Source organism: Numida meleagris, chromosome 4 (assembly GCF_002078875.1).
Source record: "Numida meleagris isolate 19003 breed g44 Domestic line chromosome 4, NumMel1.0, whole genome shotgun sequence".
Lineage (NCBI taxonomy): Eukaryota > Metazoa > Chordata > Aves > Galliformes > Numididae > Numida > Numida meleagris.
Window position 1 is genome coordinate 75,733,838 of NC_034412.1, and position 27,809 is coordinate 75,761,646.

Sequence of the window (27,809 nt, forward strand, 5' to 3'; positions counted from 1 at the left end):
CAATATTCTGATGGCTTTATTAACAGGTATCATAGATATGTATTTTGTACTAAATATAGTATGAGGACTGTACAGTACAAATTTCTGTTCACAGTTCAACATGACAAAATGTCATTACTGAATTCCCATTGGCTACCAAAGTAGAAACAGTAAAAGTACATTAAACATTCACATCTTTAGTAAGAAAGATTACCAAAATGTTTCCATATTTGCAAGTAATAGTAATGCACGCTAGAAACCTTTAATTACCCATTCAGTCTTATTAGCTTATAAAATATATTACATTTTATTTTAAAAAAATCTGCATAGTTTATACACGTATTGAAGTAAATATAACATCCCTGCTATACTCGCAGGTGAGAGATGCTAAGCGAAAAGATTATTTTGACCCTCTAACATTTGAAGTACATAAATAGCGTAAAAGTGCTACTATCTGTAAAATGCAATGAAAACTGGTGTAGCTCTCCTAGGATATGTAAAATGGATTTATATTCATCTACATGGAGCTAACCTTGACAGAGACAACAATGCATTTGGACAGGATGTGGCAATAGCAATATCGCTGCAGAATGGCAGTGTGTGTTTAAATAAAACCACACAGTAATACCCGCTGAGCTCTATGTGATTGTCCTAGAACCTGGTAAAATATTGTAACCAAAAGGCCGAAACAGGAACACTATGATTTGTTACATACTGCCCAGTGCAACACTGCTAGTGAAAGGATTTTTTTCAGATGGACGCCTCCTGTGAGATTAATTTGCCTTGTTACCTAAATGGATTTCTCTTTAGGCCATACACAGAATGACTGTTTTATTAAAAGTATTCAGTCATGTGGTTTATAAAATTTCACAATAGCCCTCAAACCAGAATTTGCTAAATGAGCCAATGAGCCACAAAAGATGTAAATGCACATTTTCAGCTGAAAGATGAAGGCCTATCTGCATGTGGCTTTTTTTGACATTCCACAGAGACACCCACAGACCCAAGTGAAAAATCCTATAAACAAAGCATTTACATGAAATAGTCTCAAATATTTATATTTAATACTTAAATTTCTGCTGTCCTAAATCACAAGGCACGTAGCTAAAGATACTTAAAAGTTCTATTGCATCTCCACTCTGTTCGTCCCCACCATTATTATAAATATTTTCAGGAAAAACTTGCATAGGCAAATTAATGGACAGTATTTTAGACTTCTATTAAAAACTTGTGAAAGCCTTAAAAGAAAAAGAGTGTTGGAAAGAAATTTTGTTTTATCATCCTAAATCCTAGGCATTTCCATTTGTTAAGCTAACATGGGATCAGTTGTCCTTAACCCACTCATGGGTCAATAGGATCTCGTCTCTTTTTTTTCCCCTTGAACAGCTGAGAATTGTTTCTGTCCCAGGACACCACGTGGCTGTAGATTTGTGTTTGACGCTACAGCCGTTCCACGCAGCCCTCTGCCAGTGACAGCTCTACGTCAGTGAACCACCGTTACAACCTGGAGCCCTGCAAAGGAGGCCAAGTCTGACTCCCTATGACATTGCTCACTCCAAAAATAAAAAATAAAAATCCAATGGTAAGCACAGCTCTAAACCAGCTGCTCATATAGCAATCTCTTTCCTGCACGTTTGTCAGTGTTAGTAACGGAGTGGTCAGACAGAAAGGGACCAACTGGTTTTTAAAGGTTTTCACTTCTGAACGGATGAGGTGAGCCCTAGGTCCTGAGGATTTATGGCGATGGAACAGAGCCTAAGGATCTTCCCCATAAAAGTTGTGCAGAACCACCCTAGCCACGGTAATCCCCATTCTTCCCTTTGCAGAACACACACGGAGGGCTCTGTTCCTTAAATAAAATTGACAGTTTCATATTCACATACGTTAAGATTTGTTACACAATTTGAACAATACTTTGCATTTTATAGCAATCACTAGAACATTTTTCTCCAAGAACGGATCTCCTCTCTCTCTGCTCTTACAGGTACACGGATGTCAGCAGATCTGTTGGAAACCCCACCACCAAGGAAGCAAAGGTGGAAGGCTCCTTGCTCCAAGTTGAGCACCTGCAGATGACTTTAGCCTGCTCTTGGAATCCCCAGGACGCAGCCCAGCGTTGCTCTCCACAGGTCCTGATGTACCCACCTGCAGACGGACCTCCAATCTGCCTCCTCCTGGAGAACTCTGCAAACCTTCTCCGCTCCACAATCCTGTTTTCCAGTGGGGCTTTCCAAGACAAAGGAAAATCTGACTTTTAACAAGTTTATATGGCAGGGAACGGTGTTCACCTCACACAGGGTGAAGAACAAACACTCAACGGTGTGCTCAAATCTAGAAAACAGATCCTGTTTCCTTTCAGTAGCACAGAACCTGACAGCTAATACCTTCCCTCCCGTGGGAAGGTTCCAAGTACTGAACACTGCTAGGATCAGCTGTAGGTTCTTTGAATTGTTTGTTCAATTTTTTGCAATTGAGTTGCGTTTGCTACTGACGTGGGAGTTGCTGATGTGATGTTTTAATGCGATGAACACATCCACAAGGGAAGCTCAGTCTACTGAGCACTGGGAGAATACCAGAGCCACAGATGAGAGCTGTCGAATAGATGGTTTGACATATACACTTTTAACCAAAGAGATACATGACTCAGTTTATCACAGAAGCGCTTCATATTTGATGCCATCTTGTCATAAAAATATTGTGAATATTTTAAAATACTGTAGTGTATTAAAGTGGCACTTGCAACAATACAATCTGGAGCATTTTTGACATGATGATTTCTATTTTCTGAGGTACAGTGAGGAGAAAAAATTATTCAGAGTAGAGGAAACGTAGGGGAGTGATTACAGAGGGACAGTCTATAACCCTGAAATGAGGTGTGGAAGGTTTCTATGAATATCTTTTAATGCCATGTTATAGGAGAGTACCATATGTGTTCCATCCACACAGTTGCACAGAAAACAGACATACAGTGTCACACAAGATCTTCATTTAACAAATCCACCAGGGCAGTATGCAATAAAAACATGGTTGGATATTATGCTATAATACAAAGGACAGATGAGATTGGTTTAGATGCACAATATTATGTACAGACCAATTCCTGCTAATTTTTCTTCTTGACTGGGGTGAGCGACTATGACTCAATCTTTCTGTAAAGTATATTGCTTAGATTTATTTCTACGGTGTTATCCACTGTTTGGGCAGAGGGGATTTCTAAATCAGGTGTCTTTCTAAAACTGTTGTATTAATCATATTGCAGAAATCAGCAAGGTTGAGGCAGTCCATTTGTTGCATTGCTGAGCATAAAATGAGAGTGTGCCTTGTACATAAGGCACATAAATAATGTCTCTGCCAAGGACGAGCATTTTGGATACTCAATAACATTTACTAGTTTATCAGTATACGCTGGGTTGATTATATGAAGAAACCAACAAAAGCTGTTTGTTTACAAATTCCCTTATTCACAATGGAATACATTAAACATACTCTCTGAAGAAAGGGTTTGCTTAGCATCCCCAGGAGAAAGAAAAAAAAACAAAACAAAACCAAGAAAAACTGTTCACATTCTTTAGGTCTGACCCGTGGCAAGGACATAGAAGGGTTAGATAACAGCTATTACTGACCATATGTAAGCTTTTAATGGTATAAACTCCAGAGGTTCAGACCAGCTGAACCCAAATTAAAATGCATGTGTAAAAAAAAGTGTTGACGGGAGTCGGGGACAGAAGACACTCAGACTAGCATGTGACGTTTTCTGTGAAGAGTAAGGTGGTCCGAACGTGAAAAGCTACGGTCACAGTCTGGGCACTGAAAAGGTTTGATTCCTGTATGCTTGCGGAAATGCCGCGTTAGTTCATCAGAACGAGCAAACTTCCACGTGCATCCCTCCCAAGTGCATTTGTATGGTTTTTCACCTGAAGAAAGAAACAGAGAAGTGGGATTTAAGATACAAACACATCTGTTATTTGACAGGTTTATCCTCTTACCTTGTCAAATTTCATCGTGTACTTCTATGCTTACTCAAAAAGCCTTCCACCAGCACCGGGCTGGCAGTGTTCTGCACTGTGCAAAGTTAACAGATAAAAAAATAATTTCCTGCCACAACCTATTTTTGTTTTTGTCTCTCTGCTCCTCTTTCTGCTGTATTAGCGCTTGTTTTGCCTCACAAAGCCTAGAAGTGTGAAGGCTTAAGTATTTGTTTAAGTATTTTCAAAACCAGGACCTCCTGTGGTGGATTGGTTGGGGAAAGGATTGGTGCTGTCAATCAGCACAGCTGACAGAAATCTCATTGTTACCTCTTACAGTTACCATAGTATGTATTAACTGGTATCTCTGCCACAGATAGCTCAACTTAAAATCTTTCTAAGTAACTCTTTCCTAATACTGGAACCCTCATTCTATTTCACAGCGTTGTGCAGTCAAACAGGTAAAGATTTGGCTTGCGTAGAGATGTAAGACAGACATGAACTGCTCCATTTCACCTCATGTTTGCAAAAATCTCAGTTGTACATACATAAATATATTCATTCAGTGTGCCAAAACGAACATTTCTGTGGAGAACTGAGACGGGGATAACACCCACTGAGAAAAGAGCCCTACTGGACCAGTTGTTAGCATGTCCACATGAACCTGGTCTGTTTGTATTTGGCACACAGTCCAGACCTTTGCAAACTGGCTACTCCCATGGAAGTCTCAGTCAAAATTAGCAGTGATGTAAGAGGTGTGGTAGTGCAATGTGAACTGATTTGGTGCTTACAGGGTGTGCAGCGTGAGTAATCTGCAAGCAGCTGGATAGAAAATGAGCAAAGAGCCAGCGAATGTAAAGCATACAGTATGATCTTGCTTTAGCTTACAGTCTCTTAAGTGTTTTTCCTGCTACAGTCTCTCTTTTGCTCAGCCTGTGATTATATTCAGAATACTGCCAAAACTGATAGTTTGGTTTTCATACCTGGCAAACAGTACACATTAAAATCTTAATCTACTGTTTTACCAGAGACTTCATGAAAGGAAAGCATAGGAGGCTCAAACCTGTATGGGTTCTTCTGTGAGCTTTCAGATGGGAGCTTTTAGTGTAGACCTTGTTGCAGCCTTCATAATCGCACCGATGTATTCTGCGTTTTCTCTGCGTGTCTGGTGACTCCACTGGCAAAGGTCTCTTTCCTGGCTGAACTATAACCGAAGGGTGATTCCTGTTCAATGTTAAAAATGAAAAACATTTAGCAGAGCAAACCTCAGTTACTATGATCCACAACAGAGTCCCACATTCACTACTATGCTGTCTCTTGGCAGAAAGAACAACATTACAGGCATGTCGAAAAATTCAAGAAGCTTTAGCGAATTTCATGCATTCTAGCAGTAACATTTTTAAGCGTTTGCTTACTTTGTGGCACAATGTAGCCATTTCTACTAACTTTTTTTAAACTTAGAAAGGAAAAAACTTCTCAAAATCCAGGTTTTCAGTCAAACCCAAGTTTTTCAAACTAGTTCATAGTGAACTTCTATTTACTTATTTGCAGTTTTTCTTCTGCCTTAAAACGCAGCTAATTGGCTTGTAATTGGAAACACCTATTCCATATGATTAAAGGAATTGTATCTCTAGGCTTTCAAAGCAGAACTCAATCTTTATTGTTCCAGCCACTCCTTCACAGATTAATTAAGAATTTCCTGTTTGGTGCTGGCAGGAGGGTGCGGCCTCCCCGTACCACTGACGTCAATTCCTAAAAGCAGAGTTTAGCCTGTGTGACACACCCACAGGATGTCTGAAGTTAGCTCTCCACCTTCATAAACATCATTTTTAGCTTTGAAGCTCTCAGGTACAAGGCAGGTAAGACGTGTAGTAAGGGCCAACAGACCTCTATAAAAAATAAAATACAAGCATTCATGCCTCTGAGAACACACCAAGTTTCCTTAAGATGTTATAAACTCGTGAATTATTGATATTTAGGTTTTAACAACAAGCTGACTGCAGAACTGCGCAGAACCTCGATTCTTTCTTCCATATTAATGCTAGAAAAGGAGGCATGTCTGTCAGAAGTGTAAGCAGCATTACAAATCTTGCAGCCTCACAAATCTGCATTTTCTAGCTGATCACCAGGATCTACGTTGATGCTTTTAATTTATTTTTTGGCTTGTAGCTGAAACTTAATACGTAACGTGCAGATATCAGTGCTCCTTGTGGTAAGACCAGCTCCTCCATCTGATAAAGAGAAGCTTTCTACACTTCCACTGCCTTCTCTGTTACTGTATTTCTTTACCAACTGATTTACATTTAATATCACCAGGTTTATCTGAGGAGTATTTGATACTTAAACCAAGTTCTTCTACGGCCTGTTTTTCAGAAATGCTGAATGACTGCTTCTCACAGCAAAGCCATAGACATGTACTAAGGGCCCTTTGGTAAAAGAAAAAAAAAGAAAAAGACATCAGGCACAGCAAAGAAAATTTTGTGCATGGTTGAACAAGAAAAGTAGTTTCTATTAATCTCCACAGCAGCAAGGTGGAAATTACTGATGTGAAAAAAGTTTCATTTTGGTATTCTTCTGTTATTAGAACTACCAGCTGCAGACTGGGAGCCAAATTCTGCTCCTTGGGTGTTTCTGCTACTGCTCACTAATGTATTCTTCAAGTACACAATAAATCTAGCTAAAAATACTGTAATGGCAGGAAACCCCAGATGATGATTTTAGACACGGATGTACATACTCTTAAATAAGAAAGGCAGGTTTTGAGCTTCTAAAGGCAAGCTTCTCTAAAGCAACACTCAGTTTTACTGCTGCTGCACACCAGTCTTTCTGGATAAGCTCTGGCTTAGCACAGCAAGTAGACTTGGTTTAAATATCTGTGCGTGGAGGCTAGTCTTGGACATGGTAACAGCTGGAAAAATGGAGCAAAGGGCACTGACTGTATGTTGTTTGTGTTCATGACCTAAGAGTACATAAATAAAATGGTGAATATCCGTCTCTGTCTCATTTTCCCTTTGGAGGAAAGGAGGCTGCCAAGACTACAGAATGTTAACAATATTCAGATGGGAGTGCGGGCACTTTAAAAAAACAGTCAAGGCAGTGTCAAGAATCAGAGGTAAAAACTAAGCAACTATCAATAATAAAAGCACAGCCCCTTCTTCCATTCCTTCTCATGTAAGATAGAAATTCATGCAATTCTCATCAGGTAAGCATCATTATTTAACAGTTATCTTCCAGAAATCATGATACAATTGCAGCATCATTTTTTTTTCTTTGCCGACAGACCACAGTGCATTGGAAGCATAAGTTTGACTTCAACACTCATGCTTGCAAGACAATACAACTAATTAGGCTTCTTATATTTGACAGAGATTTTTTACTTTAAGTTTGATTTTGGAGACAATTGTACAGTTATTTCACTTATTAGACACTCTGGAAAGCCCAGAAATCCCTAGAGAAATGCCAGCAAAATTATGTGTGTAATGCATCTGATCTAAACTGATGCTAATGCAAAATCTGTTACTTAAAAGTGAGACTGAGAGCCTCCTAAGCCTCTTTAATGTAACCTCCCTCTGTGTCTGAATAGTGTACTTTGGACAGCTGGAACCCAAGAAAAATGATAAGAAATTGTGTAATTACATCTCATAATGCAGAGAGAGGCTAATGAAGCTGTGAGACAACAGGAAATTTTACAGACGTTTAAGTCTCGTAACTCGTGAGATTTGTCTATTTCTTAAAATGATAAAAAGCTAAAAAGTACCATCTACAACTGTTTGCTGCAGATACTGCAGCATTTGAACTTGAGCTGAGCAAGAACTGCAGCTCTGCAGACAGCTGGGAAACAACGGAAGTCATTGCAACATAAGGACCGTGTCTCCATAAACAGAATGCCTCCCATGGTCAAGCAGAGAAGATGCTTTGGAACAAGGTAACAGATAATGTAACAATGCTGCCAACACATTGTATCAAATGTTATACTCTTTGCTCAGCGGATGGATTTCCTGTGGAAACTGGAGCCACTGGGAAATAATTAATGCAAATCACTAATTCAGGCGACAAGTCTACAGAAGTCTCAGCCCCAGAGGAAGGGTGTGTTATCAGCCAGGAACAGCCCTTGCTGGTTTGCTTGTGTTCAAGAGACCTAACAAGAGACAAAGGTGAAGCACAGTGTTGGGTTGCCCTGACCCTGCAGAAGTTAGGTCCGAGTACAGACAGACCTGGCTGCCGAGCATGGCAACTCCCTAGGGGAGGTAAGTGTCCATCTGGTAAACCCGGATGTTTACTATTTTCTTGTTATAGAACATACAAGCTTACTTCAAAATAAACTGCATACTACCTACAAAAGCTAGCTGGCAACCAGTTCACTGTCACTGCACCCAAAAAGCCACGCCAGTAGCCAGTGTGCAAGCCCAGAGCAGTGCCTGCTAAAGGGTGAGCCAGGACCTGGACAGTTCCATGGTTTTGGTACTCTAGCAGAATTCTCCAAAGGGAACAGCAGATGAAAATGTAGCCATGGTCCACCAGGTATTGCCTGAAAATTTTTTAACATTTCCAATCAAAAAGTTTCTGTCCCAGACCTCACTTCTTCTGTCTAGCCCTTGCTCTGCCTTCCGCTGCTTTAAACCTGGACAGCTCTGTGATCAAGATCATGCAATGGTCTCAGTGACAATTTTGTCAGTAGTTGGCTGGAAACAAGTGGCTGGGAGGGAAGAGAGAGAGCTTCAGGAACAACTTTAGCTGCCAAAAAAAACCCCAAAACATCGAACAATGGCCTCAGGTAAACATGGAACTTCACTGGATATACAAAGAACGCGTAGGCCTGAGGGGTTTCTTTCCACTGAGCTGCCAACATTTTTTAAAAGACAAAGAGGTCCTCCAAGAAAGTCACAGGAATATTTTTAAAGAGCGGTATTTTAGGTAATATAGGGATCAGTATTAAATGTCTTTCAAGCATTTTTCAAGTTTGTTGCTGGTTTTACATAAAGATATTGCTAGCTTATTGCAGTTCTACTTCCAGCGAACAGTAGGATCGGAATAACAGCATTACTTTAGAAATGCACTACATGACAGAACTATGTGGTTGTCATGTAGAAATACACATCTATGTCTGTATGGTCAAAGAGAAAGAAAGTTGAAATTGTACCTCACAGTGGCAGCTGGGGAGAAAGTTTTTCTGGATTTTATTATAAGCACAGCAACTTTCTGTCTTGCTTTTCAAAATTAGTTAAATACTTGACTGAACTGCATTTTGTTCCTTTGCTGATCTGGGAACTACTGTTGAGTTACTTACTCTTGCAGCATTACTTCCTGGGGAGACAATGAGGTCATTGGAGGTGACATTCGTTCAGGATAGAAGTCAGTCTTCGTTGGTTCGCTTCCTGGTTCTACTTTAATTGTTTTCTTCAGTGCTGGCTTCTCGAAGGACTCAATAACAGGCACTGCATGGGGGAAGGTCAGAGATGGAAAACAGTGTATCAAAAATGTGGAGAGCCACATAAATAAAAGATGCACCTAAGACTCTGTAGTTAAGACTAAGACTAAAACTGGAAGGTTTTGTATTTCTCTCCTGATTAACTATGGTGAAAAAAAATTCAATTCACTTTTTCATCAGTTCTAATCTCAGTAGATCTACTATGATAAACAACTTTTATGCAGGTTTAAAACAGAACAGAATGCAACCTTGTTAAGTTTCATGAAATATTCACATAATAAATTATATGCTTGCGTATTTTAGAAGAACAGAAATTATGTCTCTGTTTCCTGCTGTGTGAAAAACTCACAAAGAGGTGCCTGGATGGATATATAGTTATTTTCCCAGGATGAGAGGACAAGAAACTCAACCCTGACAGCACCAACCTTGCATGCTGCTCGGACTTTCCATCTCATCCGTAAGAACTGTGGACACCATGATGGGCTGCTGGAGATGGGGAGCATACATGAAAGGAACTGGCTGGACAACAACAGGCTGTATGACTGGGAGTATTCCAGGGCTTCTCAGTCCATGGCGGGAAAGAGCAGCAGCCATTACAGGAGGGATCGTTATAGGCATGGATAACGGCTGTACTCCTGGGGGTGACGGTGTGAATTTACTGATGGGAGAGCTGGGTGAGGACAGAGTCAATCCAGGGGAAGTTCTCCTATGCACAGTCTGAAATTTTAAAGGGGAAGGAGAACTGCCAGCCGAAGGCGGTGAGCTTCGCTTGTTCACCGTAAGGTCTACTGGCTCCATCTGGATTCCATTCGACAGTCCATCAGGGTTTGAGTAGAATTTATTGTGCAACATGCTCGGTGCAGAATAAATGACGCTGTATTTGTTTGGCTTCATTTGGTCCATGAAATTGGATGGGTATGACTGTCAGAAGGAGCAGAAAAAAATAAAAAACAAATAATGAACCAACATGCATAATTACTGCTGAAAAAGAACAACGGCTAATAAACTGAGGCAAGATGAAGGTTTTCAGAAAGTATTTTAATATATTTTCTAAACAAAAGTGAATTAAATAAAACATAAGATTTCACTCAAAGGATGCTACTCACATACCAATTCACTGTTTCAGAAGCAATGCAACACAGACGATGAAAACAGATCCTCAAAGCTTATTCAGCACTTTTTCCTCCCTGAAAAACTGTTTTTGATATACTGAGCTGCACACTGCCTAATTGACCCAGCAGACGCAAGACGCTACGCCCAGTATGTATCCATACAATGAGGAACATGAAATCAAATGATGGATTCCAGTCAACTACGTAACTGGAAAACAATAGCTCACAATTGTCGTAAAAGAAGGAATTGCGTATCTGCAGCATGTGAGCAATAAAATAATATACAACTGAGCTGTGAGTGAGAAACTCGAGTGCAAGAGGTAAATTCCAAACCTCTTTTTTTTTTTTTTTTCTCCAGGCAGGGGGAGGCTGAGGGGAAAGCAGCTAACTAGCCAATGTGATTTTGGAAAACACCAAATCTTGTCCTTTAGACTTGGTGTGTTGGAAGAAATTTCCTGCTGCTTAGTTGTAGTCAGCAGTTCTCTTCACAGGTGCATTTAAAACCCAAAGCCAATCCTAACCTGCACTATACAGTACTATTAAACAACTATCCAGATCAACTTTACATCTTAGAAGTGTTTAAAACTGTGGTTGTTTACTAACTCATGTGAATATAACAGAAGGTATAAAATTACTGTATAACCGCACAAACATTTCTGTAGCTTTTCAAAGTGTTTCTTCTTGGAGTGAAAACTCCTAGCAGTACATCTCTCTGTTTGCCTCCATCTTCCTTGTGAAGGACATTTATCTGATTGTAACTGTCAATGTTAACCACAAGTATTACTGCAAAATGACACCAATGTATTTTTTTCTTTCCAGTTGTTTTTTGAAACAGTGAGTTTAGAAAACATTATATTTTCCTGCTGCATACATGTACTGTGATGAGAATCAGCAAAACTGATTCCACAAAATACTCATAACCAACACTATTTTCAAATAAAACAGCACAAACAAATTGATCTTCAAACAGTACATACCACATAAAAATGCTGAAACTTTTTAATTTATCTTTTTATGACTTACAAATTCAATTTATGAATGTGCTCATCTTTCATGGTAATTGGCCCCACTGAATTCTACAAATATGCCATTACTGCACGCAGTGTTGGGTATAACAAGTTCTGTGGGTATGCCACTACTGCTGAGCCAAGCAACATAGAGTTTATTTGAATTCCAAAAGATGAAGACCTCTGAATATTGATAAAGATTAAAAATTAGTAATATTTAATATCAACTAAATATTGATCAAGTTATGAACACAGGCAAAATTCTCAATCTAAACGTGTAAGTGATCTTAAGTACTTCTGTTAAATTTGCTGTTATTGGTTTACAGTACAAAGTCTACTCTGCTTGGCTTCAGTGAGCTGTGAAAGTTTTCTACCACTGTGCATCAGTGTATTTACAGTCCTGCAAGTTTGTCAGGGATGATCACGTAGGAACATTTACTTTGTTTTATAAGGCACGTCCACGTTCAGGTGAATGTGCACTTTCATTCAACTGAAGTGCTCTTATATTCCAGTAACAGTTGCCTGAAAATAACAAACTCCTGTGACTCACAGGGCTCTCTGTGTACCACAGCGTGCATGAATTCATGCACAATGGAGCCTTACACATCTTGCACAAGTGTACTCCTCTGAACCCTACAGTTTAGAAAGACTGCAAGAATACTAGAAAGGAAAAAGACCGTATCATCTAAATCTTAAGGAATGTTTCTGGTCATTGAGTGGATTAAAGAGCAAAGCATTTCCAAGCTGTAACTTACTGGTTAACCAGTTAACCTCTCCAGTTCTTCAACTAACACTAAGCGTGCATTGAAAAACTACCAAACCATTAAAGTACTGTGCAGAGACCTGTACACTGGAAAGGTTAAGTAAAATGTATTTACACAAGCAAGAAATACTTTCTAAGGATTGGGGAGAAGATAACTATATTTTAAAAGGGATTATTTTAGGGACTTGGCATTATCCTGCATGCTTTGCATTATTTTCCATAGGAAGTTTCCATTGTTGTCATTAATCTGGAACAGACTTAACAGCAGCTACTCCTTGCGGCAGTCTGGGGATGATGAATCGTTTTTCTAAACTTTTCTTCCTGTAGAGGTTTTAATCATCATGTTTCCACCTGAAGAGCAGATGAAGTTGTGATAGAAAAATGTGGTTCAACAAATTATTTTCTTTACAACAATAGATGGGAGACTGTCACAAATTAAGGAAGCAGAAAGATGTCTCTTGCACATCCAAGGACAAAAAAAAAACAAATAAAAATTTATTGAATTGTTTTGCTCATGTAATTATTCACAGTACGTGAAGCTTTCCAAATTTGTGCTGGTTTCAGAAAGGGTGAAAAAGACAAGAAGAGTGCTTCAACAACCAAAAGTGGTATTTCTGTTGCCAACCAGAGCCTACTTGGAATTCACCTTTGCTTCACTATCAATGAAGCATAATTGAAACACTACTAGTTTGGAGTAGGTCACACTCAGATCCATCTTCTCTTAAAAGTTAAGCTTCCCGTGTCTTCTAGAAAAGCAAAGCTGCAGTTTCCATCTCCTTGGGGCTCAGCAATTGCCTTTAGGTTGGCAAGAAGCACTGGTTTCAGATTTGGTAGGTCACTTTCTTTTTCTTTGCCAGGGAAGCAAAGAGAATCCCTCTGGGGATATAGGGTGGGAAAGTAAGAAAGATTTCAGTCTCCCTCTGTAAACTGGGAGCATTAACAACGGCAAACAAGAAAAGCCTGACTACAACTGTGTGGTTTTCTAAATGTCACTGACTGCAGTAACCAGGAGTGTATTTAATGCACAGCAAGAGCAGTCTTTTCTCACCAATCCTAGAACTTCCCCTGGGGAACACAGTCTGATCTGGATGAATGTAAAAGCTGTAATGAATGACTCTGATTAACCACAGCCCAGAGTAGAACCAAGCTGAACCTGCCTGGCTAAAGCTGCATGGACAGCATCGCTGAAGTCAGCAGATCAAATGACAATTACACAGCAAGGTGAACAGTTAACCCTGTCTTAATCAGACTTCGTAAGAATGTTCTAAAGCACTTATGAAGGGCAGGAAAGGAGAGAAAAGGGAAAGAGACTTCTGCCCTTCTCCACCCATGAGCTCTGCCTGGTGCGTTGGGCTCATCATTCACCCAGCTCACCTTCCAGATCAGATCCCTAGCAAATCTGCAACGGCACAAAGTATCTTATATTGAAAATACTAAATACTTAGTATCCATATGAAGTATTCTGGTGGAACAATGTAGAACTAGGTACTATTGCTCAGTCTGCCCAAAACATGTAAGCTGATATATCTCAATACATTTTCCTTGGATTTCTACCGTAATTAAGAGCATATGTCCTTCAGCCTGACTTGGATTAAGAAAACCCAACAAATTCTCACTTTCCTATAAATTCTGCTTTTACTGAAAGTCTCTGCACAGAATTGTATATTACTATAGCAGCTCACTATAAAGATGTGGGGTTGTAATTCAACATATATTCTTTTACAGTCTCTATATAGGTCTTTTTCATGTTTGATATGATCACTTTCCCTCTTGGACCTCCCTAAGCAGTTCATTTCCCTTTTGTTGCTGTTAGTTCAGAATAATAAAACATCCAGCACTCATCTCACAAAGGAACTGGAAAATAAGTTACCGCAATTCCTAACATTCTTGAGTTATCATTCAAAAATATCCTTATGTTCATACAAACAAATTGGTAATTCCAAAAAGAGGAGAAGTCACTATGCCTTTCCTCTTGACAATCTATCCAGAAAAAAGATCAGCTGAACATGACGAAAGCACTCATCACTCCCCAGAAGACTGCTGCTTCCACGAGGTGACATTATGAAGCACTAGCCTGATGGGATTTGCTAAACTCTTATTAAACTGCCATAGCGAAACATACTGCTTGCTGTATAGGATAACAAATCCTATCTTTTGCTAATTGCATAACCCTGTGAATTTAACTGTAATCTTGCTAGACTCTTGCAAAACCAGGAACAGATGAATAACTTGTTTAGATCCTTACACAAGCTGTCAAATTGGTATCATAGAAGAGGACAAACAGGATCTAATCCAAATAGTAGGTAATACATGAAAAAGCACACTAGTAGACTCGTTAAGTAACTAGTATACTCTTAAGATCTCAATCCCTCATGTTGCACATAGCACTTTGTCTTAAAAAGGAGTGAAATGTGGTTTTTTGACTGATGGAGGGGCAGAAAAAAATCTGTTTTGTTCAATTCAAAGATGCTTACACATAATAAGTGACTTCTTTCACTAAAGGGTTACTGGTATTTATCCAAATGCTCAAAAAACCCTCGCAGAAAACATTTAGGTAGAATTCAGATAACTCTGTCGCTATTTTTTTTAAGAACTATCATAAAATTTGTTTGATAATTCAATTCAATAAATAGTACAAGCTGTCGGCAGAATGATGAAATAGCGTGGGTGCGAGCTTCAGCCATTTGAGAAGTATAGTTAATCCTTTCAGCCGCACGCCCTGAAATACAGTGGTGCCAAAGCTATAATTTGTTTCCCTCTCCCACCCCAACTAATGGGATTTTTTAAAGGCAGCTTTTATACCTACAGACAGTGTATGTTCCGGTAAAATAACCAATAATTCCTAAAAAGGCTTCACTGAGTTTGACCTCTAACGATACTATCAGAATGACAGACAGAATACAAATAAATCCTGATTTTTAAACTATGAGTTATCTCACTCCACAGTAAACCAGACCCTGTGCTCCAAAAACTAAACCACCACCGCACTAACAGTTTCTCTTTCCTTCTACCTCCTCAATTGAAGGTCAAGAACACTAACATACTTGGTAATGCCTGTTAGCCTGTCCTACGTTCTCTCTCTGCCTCACCTTTAAAGGTGCTTCCAGAGCAGTTTCTGCTGGGCAGCCTCTGGCTGGAAGGCTGAGGAAGCTGCACAACCAAATAGCACCAAGGAAGCCAGAAGGGCCTCAAGGGCTTGTGGCTCAGCAGCCTGTGAGCCTACAGGAGTTAAAACAAACTCTCCTCAGCCTGAGGAAGAACTGAGTGATCTGCATGAGGGAGCCCACACTCAAATAATGGCCTTTTGTCTCAGGTCAGTTTCAATACCCTCCTTTCCTGCTTTCATTTTGCATTATGCATTATTGCATTACGCAATAACTAAGAGGAAGGTATATACAACTGGTAAAACGTTCACCACTGCAGAACCTTTGCTGGGAGATGAAGGCAAACGTGTACAAAAAAACAGCTCAAGGTGTCTCTAAGGATTTTGTCACTCACGTATTAACACTTTTATTGCAGAAGTGGCCCACTTTCTGCCTCTGACAGACAGCACAGAACACCCTTAGATAATCATGGATAATCACCACTGATCTGAACAAGGACATGCAATAACTGTGTGTGATCAAAGTCACAGATTGACCGGCCAATATTAAGGCTCTTTCTTGACCCAAATATTTGCAATTATCAATACGTTTACACCCTCTAATAGGCCAACTATTTTTCTATCATTGCTTAAAAATAAATAAATTCCATGAAAGTCAAACTTGAATTTTAGAACGCATACAAATTTAACTCAGAAAGGGTCATAAGTCGCACTGAAAAAATTAGAGCACACCCAGACGCATTTTATTTTGTAGCAATTATTCTATATTTTAAATAAAACAGTAAGCAAACCATTCACTGAGAGACATCAGTTAGAGCATGAATTTAATGGACCCTAATTTATGTACACTGACTTCTCACTGTTAATTGATCAGCCTTTCTAAGGCGTGGCTTCAGTCACACTTAATCTGATCCTACTGCAGGCTACTGATGAAAGGATAGGTCCTATTCCCTCCTTCTCCCACTCCTAGCTCCAGCCCTGAGCAGCTACAGAGGGAATCTGATTTGACCAAAAGAAGGATATTTTTGGTGGGTTAGCAATTCTGACCATTCAGTGAGCTGATCCAAAGGATCCACACAATGGCTTCACATCATACAAGGACAGTGGACTGCAGAGGAGAAGAAAAACCATCATCTTCCCTTTCAGCAGCAGCCTGCAGTAGAAGGTGAAGTCTAGATAAAACTGCTTCCTAAGGTCACATTTCCCTGACAACCTAAATCATCACAGTTCCCAGTGTCCCTTCTCAGCTATGCATTCCTGCTGCACTTGCTTATTTATGCTGAGCTGGCACTACACAACAAGCTGATGGAAAATTAAAACAAAAAGCCAGGTTTCCCTTTCTTTTTCCCCATTTCTCCTCCACTGTTCTGTTTCTCATCTGATCACACGCTAAGATAATTAATCCAGTTTACCTAGGAAAAAAAGACATTTGTTTTTTTTTTTTGGTAAAGATTTTTCTGCTGGTTGAAGCACTGAGTTACCCCCAGGCATGTGTGGTCAAGTCCAGAAGAGAAACAGAGAAGGGGATGGTGAGAAGCTTCATTTAGTTGGAAGGTGCAACACTGAAACCACAGGTTCTTGCCAACTCATTCTGAAGTCTGGCAACTTAATTTCAATCCACTTCCATCAGCAGCATGACCTGAAGTGATTATATTAGCACTGTGTGGGTGAGTTCTTAGGTGTTCTCTCTTTTGCTCTGTGGATGGGAACACCAGCAGAAGTAATGGCAAGGGTCACTTAGGGGCAATAATTTCATGAAGTATAGTAAAAATGTGAACCCTGTTGACCTCAAATCAAAACACAGTTTCACAGCTTTTCCTAGGGTAGTACAAAGCTTAGAAAAATCCTGGTTTAAATGCACACATGGAAAAACTATAGAATCATTACAATGGCTAGAATATCTTAAAAGTCTTACCACTGAAACAGGGTCCATGGCTTCTTGCTTGATAGGGACTGGATCAAACATGAGCATCTTCTTTATTCACCTCTTCTGATGCCTGTGACGTCCTGGCAATAGGGAAGACAATGTGTTAGAAAGCTGCAGGAAAGCTCCAGTTCAGCTTTTTGAATCGGAGACAGCTTAATGTTTTCCCAGATTAATGTCTGTATTTATTCATCTCTAATATAACTTCTTAAATTTCTGACAAAGCTTCATTTAAAATATTTCCATTACGTTTGTTCTTTCCCAATAATTGTTAAAAAAAAAGGGACATCTGCTCTCTTTAATGAAAGTTAACGCAAATTTTTGTTGTTCACATCAGCATAACTTTCATCCTCAACTTTCATTATCTGTCAATGCATAAATGCATCACAGTTTATACCATGCATTTCTCATCATCACTATAACTTCAGAATAATCTTGTGCAGTTGATAACATAGGAAAGTGATCCACTTGAGAATCAGTTCACTAAGGGTCCTGATAGAAAAGTCAAAATCTTTGCGTGCAGTGACACTGAAATCAATGCAAAAGAAAGAAGATAAAACACCAGGACTAATTTGGAGAGGTATGTTCAAAATATTGCAGTGACTTGACTTAATACTTAAGTTATTTCCCTACAATAATAGATTTACTGACAATTCAGCAACTGTTGGCTGCACCCTGTGCAGTTTCAGTTGTTTGTTTTTTTTTTCTAGAGAGTGTTCAACCTTACTTTTCCAATTCCAGTTTATCTTGAACTGCCTGAAAAAGGAGTATTTAGCACACAGCATGTCACCACGTAACTATCAGATTACACATCTTTCATGGTCAGCTTGGAAGGACAACAGCCAGGAAAGGAGGAGATACCTCTTCTGGAATGGGCCACAAAGGATACGGAGTAAAAGCAAGAGAAGCAAAGGAATGTTCCTCTCAGAGACATTTAGATGTTGGCAAGCTGTTACATACTAGTTCCATGACTGGCGTCACGGCAACAAGTTCTCCACTGCCCTTCAAGGAAGCGCTCTGATCTCCATAAGATATTGAGGATAAAAAAATTACACAAATTTACTTTCGACCAGTAGATGGCACTGGAAATAAATGAATACAGCCAGATGGCACCATCCAATTTCACCCCAAGGAAGTAGGTTAAAGGCCCAACAACAGACTGGGAGTTTTGGCTGGAAAATTTTCCCAGAAATTTAAATAAAATGTTAAGGTGTTCCTGCTTCAAATTAAAATCATTCTAACAAGTCTACACTAATGAACAATCTTGCAATTAACCGTCACATGTGCTTATAGGTAAGAAATTGGTAATTGCTTCAGAGAAAGGTGGCATGAACTGCTGCAAGTCTATAATTAATTATCCGGTGTATGAATAAAACTTGAAGCCTTTTAGGAAAATATTACAACAATGTATTTTTTTTTAATAATAGAAACAAATCAGGGTCAAATGTAAATAAAAGCATCTTCATGAATTTTCTTACAAAAGACAAAGGCCCAACAGAACCAAACTATGAAAAAAAAAAAGTGAAACAGCAGCTCAACGCAATTTCCAGTTTAAACCTAGATTGTAGTTTTATTTTAGAAGCAGTTGTGTAAAATGGCTCTATTTGCTAAAAATCATGATAATTTTGTAAATACTTTAATCTTGCTTGCGAGGTTATCAACTGTACTACTTTTCATTGAATGGCTACCCCTTCCAGGTATTTAACATTTCACATAGACAGAACTCATGCATACCTATGCATCGCTCACACGTGCACATACACATATATAAACAGTGTGAAAACATTAAAAAGTGGTACTTTTAGAGATAAAGAATGTTTACAGTAAAACTTTCAGTCTTCTGTTTAAACAGCAACAAAACAATTTGTGCTTCAGGAAGAGAGGAAGGAAGCAAAGAATAAATGAACAAAAGGGAATGAATACGAAAATGAAAGAAAAAAAGAAGTAAGAAAGAAAAGGTTAGTTTGTTCTAAGTAAGGAGTCATGCTCCGATAATCCCAGGCTATTCTTTTTTTAATACTGGATTTTCTTCAACCTAAAGGGTTAATCCTTTTCTCCTTTTACTTCAAAACTGTGCATGAAGACATTTATTTCACTTCATGCTACATATCTGAGTGTTTCTTGAGAGGGCTCTAAATTACTGTGCAAGAACAGTGACGCTGACAATAGAAAGTGTACTGCGCTGAGTGAAAGTGCAAAGTAATTCTCAATGTTTCTCTGATGCAGTCATCTAAGAGCGGTAGAGGAAAAGATTATTTCTATTGCTGCACCACAGTACAGAAATTGAGAACTCCTTTATCACACGTTGCTCTTACAAGAGGTTGGTTTTCTTTCCTGTTTGTTAGTAAGCAGGAACCAATTTTCAAGAAAAGAAAAATCAATGAGCATGTAACTCTTGGTCTTCTTAGTCCAGATTAGTGAGTCTGATGCTTATTTTGTGGTAATTGATAGAGCTGCTGCAAAGTTAATATAAATCAGCTTTGGGTCTGTCACTTACGGTGTAGCTCAGAGTGACACTTTCCCAAGGCTGCAAATAAACTCATGAACCAATTATCTCTGCATTTAAAAATAATGCTCAGAATTGACTGCTTGGACCACATTCACAAGGAAGTATGTGCATGTATACACTTACACACACAGGTACAGCATGCTCCCTCAAATACCAAGCATCAATAGTTTTTCTTAAGTCTATTTGTAAAATCATGCCTACTGAATCAAAACCTCCCAGTCCCTATCCCTAAACAGTTGAGAAGGGAGCACTAGGGAAGGTAAACAATCTTGACTGTTTCTGTTACACATGAATGAGAAAAACAGTTGGGTTCTACTTTACACACTGTTTTCATAACCTGTTTGTTTGAAAGCCCACAAACTGCTTAGTAAATAAAGCTTATTTCTGGAAATTCAAAATACTATCCCTTGTTTCTGAAGTACCCTGAAAAAAAAAAAAAAGAATAAGGAAACACTATTATATTATATTAAATGCATTAAAAAATACGGGCCCTTGACATTCATATATTAGATAAATTATTTTACATTAATAGGGTTTTTTTCATGTGGGCTGAAAGAATTCAAAATGCATGCAATCTGAAACTAAATAATTAACTGCAATCCAGTAGGCAAACATTCCACCTCTCTTTTTTTGCTCTCCTTCTCTTTTTCTGCTAACAAGCCACCCAGTTTTACTTTCTTGCCTCCTCCCATTCACTCCACCCTGTGGATCCCTGCCAAGTCAGCCCAACTTGTCCAAACAGGACATGGCTTCCGATAAGATTTTGCTCACGCCCTGTACCTCAGAAAGACAAATGAAGCAACTGGGTTTTGTATGTTAATAAGGACAGGTGCAAGGTAAAGACCAGGCAAAGACCCTCAGTATTTTCCAGTGACAACAGCAAACCAGAAAAATCACAGACTCTGCCCTTAAGATCTAATATGCATCGAAGTATCCCTTCCACAGAGGAAGTTCATCATCAGGATAGTTCATGTCCCTGTCTGGACTGGGGACTTTTTGATATTAACTTCACGATTGCTAAGGTTTATTGTTTCAGAGGCATAATTAGGAGTGAACAAGAGCTTAAAGTTACTGAGGATTCATACACATCATTTACTATGTACAAGAAGAGCCAAGAGGCTAAAGAGAGCACCCAGCCTACACATCTGCACTGCACAACAGCTGCCAAAGAGCAACTACTGCTGCCAACAGTTCTGCACATCTACCTCCAAGGTCCACCAGCTCTGCAGATCTGCTATGAAAAGAAACAGTGGGGTGGAGGCCAGTTCTGACTCTGCACATCCAGCACTACAAATCCTCCACGGCGTAGAGCATCTGCTCTCACAAAATACCTGGAAGAGCAGTTAGTGACCTGACAGATACTACTGCTGCAGACAGTGGGGTGGTGACCAGAACTTCTGCCTCTCTTCACTGTGTAAAACTACATGTGGAGTTTGATTTCTCAATCCTTCTGCCTGGGGAAGAAAGCAATGCTGTCTTGTGGTACAGCGAGGCTTTGTCTAGAAGCATCGAGGTACTACTGTTATTGTTGGTATAATTACAGATTAATGTAATAGTATCTGCTGAATTACCGCTACATGAGTGCCCTCCCTGAAGACACTGCAGCTTTTTCAGCGCTGTTGGTATCTCAAGTGCACACAGCTCTTCGGTCCAAGCCCTTTGGGACTTAACGCTGTGCGCTTCTGCGAGCGCCAGGTCAAACTTCCCCTGCTGTTAAGGAGAAATTATAATAGCAGAAGACTCTCAACTGATGAAATCCAAAGGGAGGGTAGGTTTCCTGAAGCGGGCTGAGAACCCCTTCAGCTGTACCCTGGAAGACAGCTTGACAGAGAAAAAACACAGCATCTGAGAGCAGAATTACCTGGAAGAGGTAGCAAAAGTGTTTTCCAGACCTAGTAAAAAGATTAGCTCTCTGAAATTTGGTTTGAGTTTTGAGTGGTTCTGTGTGGAGCCAGAAGTTGGACTTCATGACCTTTCTGGGACCCTTCCAGCTGAGGTCAGTCTACAATTCTATTTGCACTGACAGCACCAGTTGCTCATCAAGACCTGAGTCAACAAAAAAAGAAAGTTTTTTTGAACTTCCATTAACTTTAGCGGGAAGTAACCAAGTGCTGAACTGTGCTGGGCCTCAAAATAGCAGCAGGCCAAGAACCTCCCCAGCACTGCACAGCAGAGCAGAGCAGTCAGAGCCATCCCAAAGCAGGGGAAGGCACAAAGGCTCAGTAATGGTGCTGGGGGAAGGGAACCGCACAGCTGGCCCATGAGGAACAGCTGGGGGGGAATTCATGAGAAACTAGCACACCAAGGAAATGTTTTACTGATGGGCAGCCCTCTGGGTTTGCTTACTCACTCAGTTTCCTCTGGGAAATGGTAGTAACTGCTGGAAAAGCTAGTGTATTGTGTGAAAAGAAAGAGATACCTGGATAAAAATTTTCTGCTGCATGTTTTACTTGTTAGGCATGAAAGGGATACTAAGATCAACAGTAATATTCTGTTTAGATTTCATTAAGTTGTGCCATCTAAAAATAAAACACACATAAACCTCTCCAAAAATGCTGTAAACTGATACATAGCACTCCAGTGTTTCCAACCTACTTCATTCTAAGATTAATATGCCTTTAAACTAGATGCTTCCATTATTTTAATCAAAATAATTAGCTTTTAAAAATCCACTACAGTTAGATTTTCTTTTTTTACGTAACAGTGTATTTTATTTGTTCATTTCACATAGAAAAGCATGTCAGACTATTCTGGCTTTTTACTGGTGTGAAAATCTTCTGCCTTCCACACTGAAAAATCTGCCACTTTGAGCAGCTCACGCAACCTAACTTCGCTGACGTCACTTTGTCCTAGAATTATTTTCATGTAATCATTTATCAGCTGTGTAGCAGAATAATCAGTATTTCAATTAAATTTGTAACGCTTGCAGGCTCTTTGAAGCCACATGTCTGGAAATGGATTTCTTGAATGTAAAAAAAAATCGGGAAAACAAGTTCTTGCAGTGCTCACAAAAATTACGTCTTTTCTATCGAGGAAAAAATGGAGCCCTGTTCAATCTTCAGTTCTACATCTACTGAACCCAAGGGAGAGAGAAAGAAAAGATCTCAAGGCACCTCCATTAGACAACATTCTCCCTTATCGGGGCAGACTGCTGTCTGGTTTCCTGTCTCAGGCTACTGCTTAGAAGGAGAAATAGCCTAGTGAGTTTAAAAGATCAGACTTCTGAAAACAAGTGAACTACATGGAATGGTATGATAAACTTTCTCTTCCAAACTGAACTTTTTCGCTGTTGTGTTTTTCTTAAAAGGTTAATTTCAAAATTAATTTTAAAGGACAAATATAAATCCTAACTTTTTACGTTACTGGAGAAGAATGACAGAAAATACTGTTCTCTGATATAAAGGATACTACTATTTCATGAAACACACGAGAGAGATTTAACATTTTTGATACTATGAGAGAGAAGAAAAAAAATCTAATCCTAAATAAAGGAAGTGTGCATTTATGAAAAATAGCTTAAATGATTAATTTGAATGAGGATTTGAATATAGGGCAAACGTCGATGAACTTCTGTGTATCAACAGAAGTGAAATAAGAACAGGGACAAGAGCTGGATAGTGCAGAGGGTACGAATGTGATCAAAGAAGCATAGACTCTTGAATGTGCCTTCATGGATCATGTTTGTTGATAGTATACTGACTGCATGATAGGCAGGCCACCCAATTTTTTTTTTTAAATTTTATTCTGACGTAGTTTACTATTAAAAGCCTCCCAGAGCTTTAACTTTCCATTTGGCTGAGGTACACTTGCACTTTTTTCCCCTGGGAGCTATCCGCTACGGCTATGGAGCCTTCAAAGCAAGCCTCAGCATCAAGTGAATCCTTAATAGGGAAGGGTTAAATCCCTCCTCAAGCCAGCCCTGCCAAACTTCATATTCTGGATTGGAAGCAACTAGCCTTGGAATGAAAACACAAAGCTCCACTGCTGACAGCATAAAGGAACTTTAAAAGACCTCCTGTTAGGAGTGCTCATTAATATTACGAAGTTGGGTTACAAAACTATTATAATTTTAATTTTTCTTGGATTTTGTAAAACTTCTGGCTACAAAAAGGTGTGAACCATAACATTTACTGTTTTTACTATATGCTAGTTTCCAATATCAACCTGCAGTTAAATGCAACCCTTTTCCTTTGTCAAGGGAAAAAAAGATTCAATGTTTGAAATCCTGAGCAAATTAAGTAAAAATAATTAAGTAAAAATAAGTGACAGTAACAAATGAAAATAATCCATAAAAAGCTTACCAAAACTGAACGGACGAATACTTGTTGTTATCTGGAAATCTGAGGAGACAAAAAGAAAAAAAATGAAAGTAAGGATGTGCACATAAATTTGTAAATTTTTTCCCCCCTACAATTACGACCAAAAAGAGGAAGTTTACAGCATATATTTCAGACACTTCTTAAAAGACACAACAGGATTTAAAACATGCAGTGATCACAAACAATTACTTCTTAGCATCCAAAAGAGCAATGTCAGGCACTAAAAGGCTACTTTAAAAAATGAAATTTAAAATGTGTGGTGAAATATAAGAGTTGAAATATTTCAGTGTGTACTGGAAACATGCATACCCCAGCATGTAAGAGACAGAGGAATAAACAGCCCGTCCTACATTTTCATCCAGGGCCTGATTCAAAGCCCATTGAAGTTGATGCAAGCCTTTCTCCTGATTTCAATGAGCTTTGGCTTGGGTCCTTCAGTTCCTCAGCAGTCAGACCCAAAGCAAGAGAAAAATTTACATTCTCTTTCTGCGTTTCCTCTTGATGTTTCTCTGTATCAGCTGGTAACGGGGCATGAGGAGAAGTCAACCATAAAAACAGGACTGAAAAATCATTTCTGCACCTTTGGAAACGCCAAACGTAGAACAGCTACAGCTATTTATTCCAAAGAAAAATTAGCCAGCACTCTCATTTTCTGCATTACATCCATGAGACAGAATCTTCTAGTTCGGATAATGAGAGTTTATTCCTTTCAAGAACTGGAACTGCAAAGTGCTCACGGTGGGCCATCCAGGTTGGCTGAGGGCGGCAGCCAAGGCTCCTTCAGAAAGATGACTCTGCAGATGTGGGCTCTCTTCTCACACCAGCATAACTCCGTGGCTTTAATGGAGTGGTTCCAGCCCAGCCGGTGTCGCAAGCCAGAGGAGAAAACTGGCTCTCAATGGAGGGAGCGCGGCTCTCCAGGTCACCCCCATAAACACACCAGGAGTTGCGGGTGCGCGTTAAAGGTTAACTTGGAAATCTCATGATGACATAACGCAGGCATCTTAAGCAACTGTGAGTGTGTAGGGACATGATAACTCACTGGGTGGGGATTGGGAGTTGAGGGGCAGCGGCAAGGGGCTTGGACGAGGCCACCAATCCACCAGAAAACAGCTCGAAACAGGAAAGAGCACCACATATGCCACTTGGAATGTGTGACGCAAACCCCAGCCTTGAAACAAAGAACAGGAAACAGCTCTGCTGGCTGCGCTGGGGAGAAAGCACAGAGAAACATTTAGGCGGCCCTCCCTGACCCTATATTCATGAGCAGCTGGAGTCTTTTAAAACAACAACAGTGGGTGGAGGTGTTTGTTCATTGGGTGTGAAGAAAAACACTGTCTTTATGCAGGGGACCTGCCCTATTGACAAACAGGCGTCCTGCACAACACGAGGGAGCAGGAGATTTTCAGACACCACGGGTCACAATGATTAACTGCAGCCTTCCCCGGGCCGATGGATTTATTGCCAGACTGACATCCCCAGTAGCTGAACAGCAGCACAGCTCTGTTGTTTCCAGCAGCCAGCTCCTTGTCCAAAGCACGGGCCCTCACGGACAGAACCATAGGCACCACGCACTGCCTTCAATTGTAAAGAAAGGGGCTCCTCCCGGCCTCCTTCATCTGGCACAGCTCAGCAAATTGTTCCAGAGCCTCGCTTTCCCCATCTCTCTGCTCCATACAGACCTCACCTCACGACCTGCGAATGTAATACTGTTATTCTCAAAGCTCAACAAATGAACTCCTGAAGGTAGAGGCAGAGCAAGAGTGCATCTTATCTAGATGTCCATTATGGCAACTTCCACACGTGTTTTCCTTTGAAGATGTGGTTTCAGTACCATCTTCTCTGACACGCTTTGGTTATTTGCACCCCATGGGTGGGACACCTAATGCTATCCACTGTGAGGTCGCCTCACAGCAAACTACACGGCAGGTCACAGCAGCAGCGCTGCTGGCTGTGGGCTCCAGCAGCTGCCAGCTCCACGCTGACCTATCAGCTCTTCTTCATGTCGAGTATCTGGGACTGTAAGCAGCACGGGGATTGTACAACTCCTATCTCCAGCATCTCAGAACCTTTGTCTAATCTCGCTCACATTTACATGGTTATTTGTCTGAAGGCTTTTGCTGTTGGCAATGCAGGCGCTGGCTGCACAGGTCACATCCCCAGAGCACCTCAGGGCTTGCTCAGGGCCCTGCTACTTAGAGGAAGTTCTGTCCAGTTCCTCATGGAAGGAAGCCACACATTTAGTATCTTTTCTCACTGCCCTTGACCCCAGTCTCCCTCATGCTCTGCACAGTGCATTCCGGGGAGGAAAGAAAAAAAAAAAAAAAAAAAAAAAGCATTTGTTTGTTTGGACAAAAACAGGAGAGGTCACTCACATCGGCATCCTCAGGTTTTTGTATTTTGATATTAGACAAAAAGTTCTTAAAAAGACGAGAGGAAAGTTGGTCTGAAGTAACGAACTCTCCTGGGTCAGGCAGGATTATCAGATCCAGATGGAACTCCTCTCACACGGAGTTCCTCATGCAATTACCAAGAACACGCGTCTTAAAATTGCTCAGTGGAAAAAGTCATTACCGTGCAGCCGTGTAATCCTTTGTCTTGGGCGCAGGTAACGAGCATTTACGGATATTACTAGCTTAAATAAAGTCTTCAGAGCTCTCCACCCGCAACCCAAATGGAGCTTCTTGTAACAATACAGCCCTCGGAGCCCAGCTCCACTTCCTGCTCTTTCAGGGGCCGGGAAGCGAGCACAGCGGGCGGACAATGCAGGTATGCGACCGCGCTGCCGGGCAGCGGCACGAGCACGAGGCGGCCCGGCTCCGCTGCGCACCCCACGCAGCCCTCGGGCGCCCGCCCCAGTGCCCGCGCCTGGCGTCCCCCGGCTGCCGCTGACACCGCTCCAAAGCAAATATCCCGCTCCCTTTTCGGCTTTACAAAGCGACATCCAGAAAAGGGAGCCGACCCACCGTCGTTACTTCTAATTCCATATTTAACCGCGGCGCTTCCCTGGACGCTGCGTGGTTGAACTTCACCGAGCTCACTGCAACGTGGTGCTGCGCTCGGTGACGATATGCGGGAAAACGTATTTCTGAGAGCCCGTATCGCCCCTGGCTTAACGGGGGACGCACGGGCCGAGCGCTTCCCAACGGCGAGCTCCTGCAGCGGCGTTCCCCGCCGCCGGACAGCACTCGCCCTCGGACGGAGCCGCAGAACCCGCCGCTCTTTTCACCCCAGCGCTGCCCGGCGCGGTGCCACGCTGGGATCCGCTGACATCTCCCCCTCTTTCCCGCTGCCGAACCCCCGGGGGGGCCGTGAGGGGTTGGGCCGGACCCCCGAGGAGCGCTCGAGAGTCCCCGGGCGCCCCCGGCGGCCACGCAGGTGCGCGGAGCCGCGGCCGCGCCGCCACGCAGGAGGCGCCGCCAGAGCCGCGGGGGGCACGCGAGTCCGGCCCCCGCTCCGCCCGGCTCCGCTCTCCCTGCTCCTGCCCCGGGCTCCGCGGAGCCGGCAAACTTTCCACCGCCCGCAGCCCGTCCCGCCGCCGCAGCTCCCTCCCGTCCCGGCCCTCGCACTTACGCGGCGTTCCCGCAGGGCCGCGGTCGCGCGGGTCGGCGGGGGCTGGGGGCGCTGCGGCGGCTCCGGGCCGGCGTGTCCCGCGGCTGAAGCGCCTCCGCGGTGGCTCCGGGTCTGTGTGCGAGGAGGA

At 41.2% G+C, this 27,809-nt stretch overlaps 1 protein-coding gene across 5 annotated transcripts; it reads right to left on the reverse strand.

Moving 5' to 3' along the window:
* On the reverse strand, positions 1-27,809 carry KLF3 (Kruppel like factor 3). Of its 5 annotated transcripts, none has more exons than XM_021394567.1 (7): positions 27,683-27,809; positions 24,092-24,130; positions 17,273-17,364; positions 9,798-10,293; positions 9,232-9,379; positions 5,008-5,168; positions 1-3,893 (listed from the first exon to the last, which is right to left on the reverse strand). In XM_021394567.1, the coding sequence occupies exons 3-7, from the start codon at positions 17,327-17,329 to the stop codon at positions 3,712-3,714; spliced, it is 1,044 nt and encodes a 347-aa protein (XP_021250242.1). In that variant the 5' UTR covers positions 17,330-17,364; positions 24,092-24,130; positions 27,683-27,809; the 3' UTR covers positions 1-3,711. The 5 variants fall into 5 exon arrangements, with proteins under 5 accessions (XP_021250242.1, XP_021250244.1, XP_021250243.1 ...); XM_021394569.1 differs by lacking the exon at positions 27,683-27,809 and adding an exon at positions 27,076-27,405; XM_021394568.1 differs by lacking the exon at positions 27,683-27,809 and adding an exon at positions 24,419-24,436.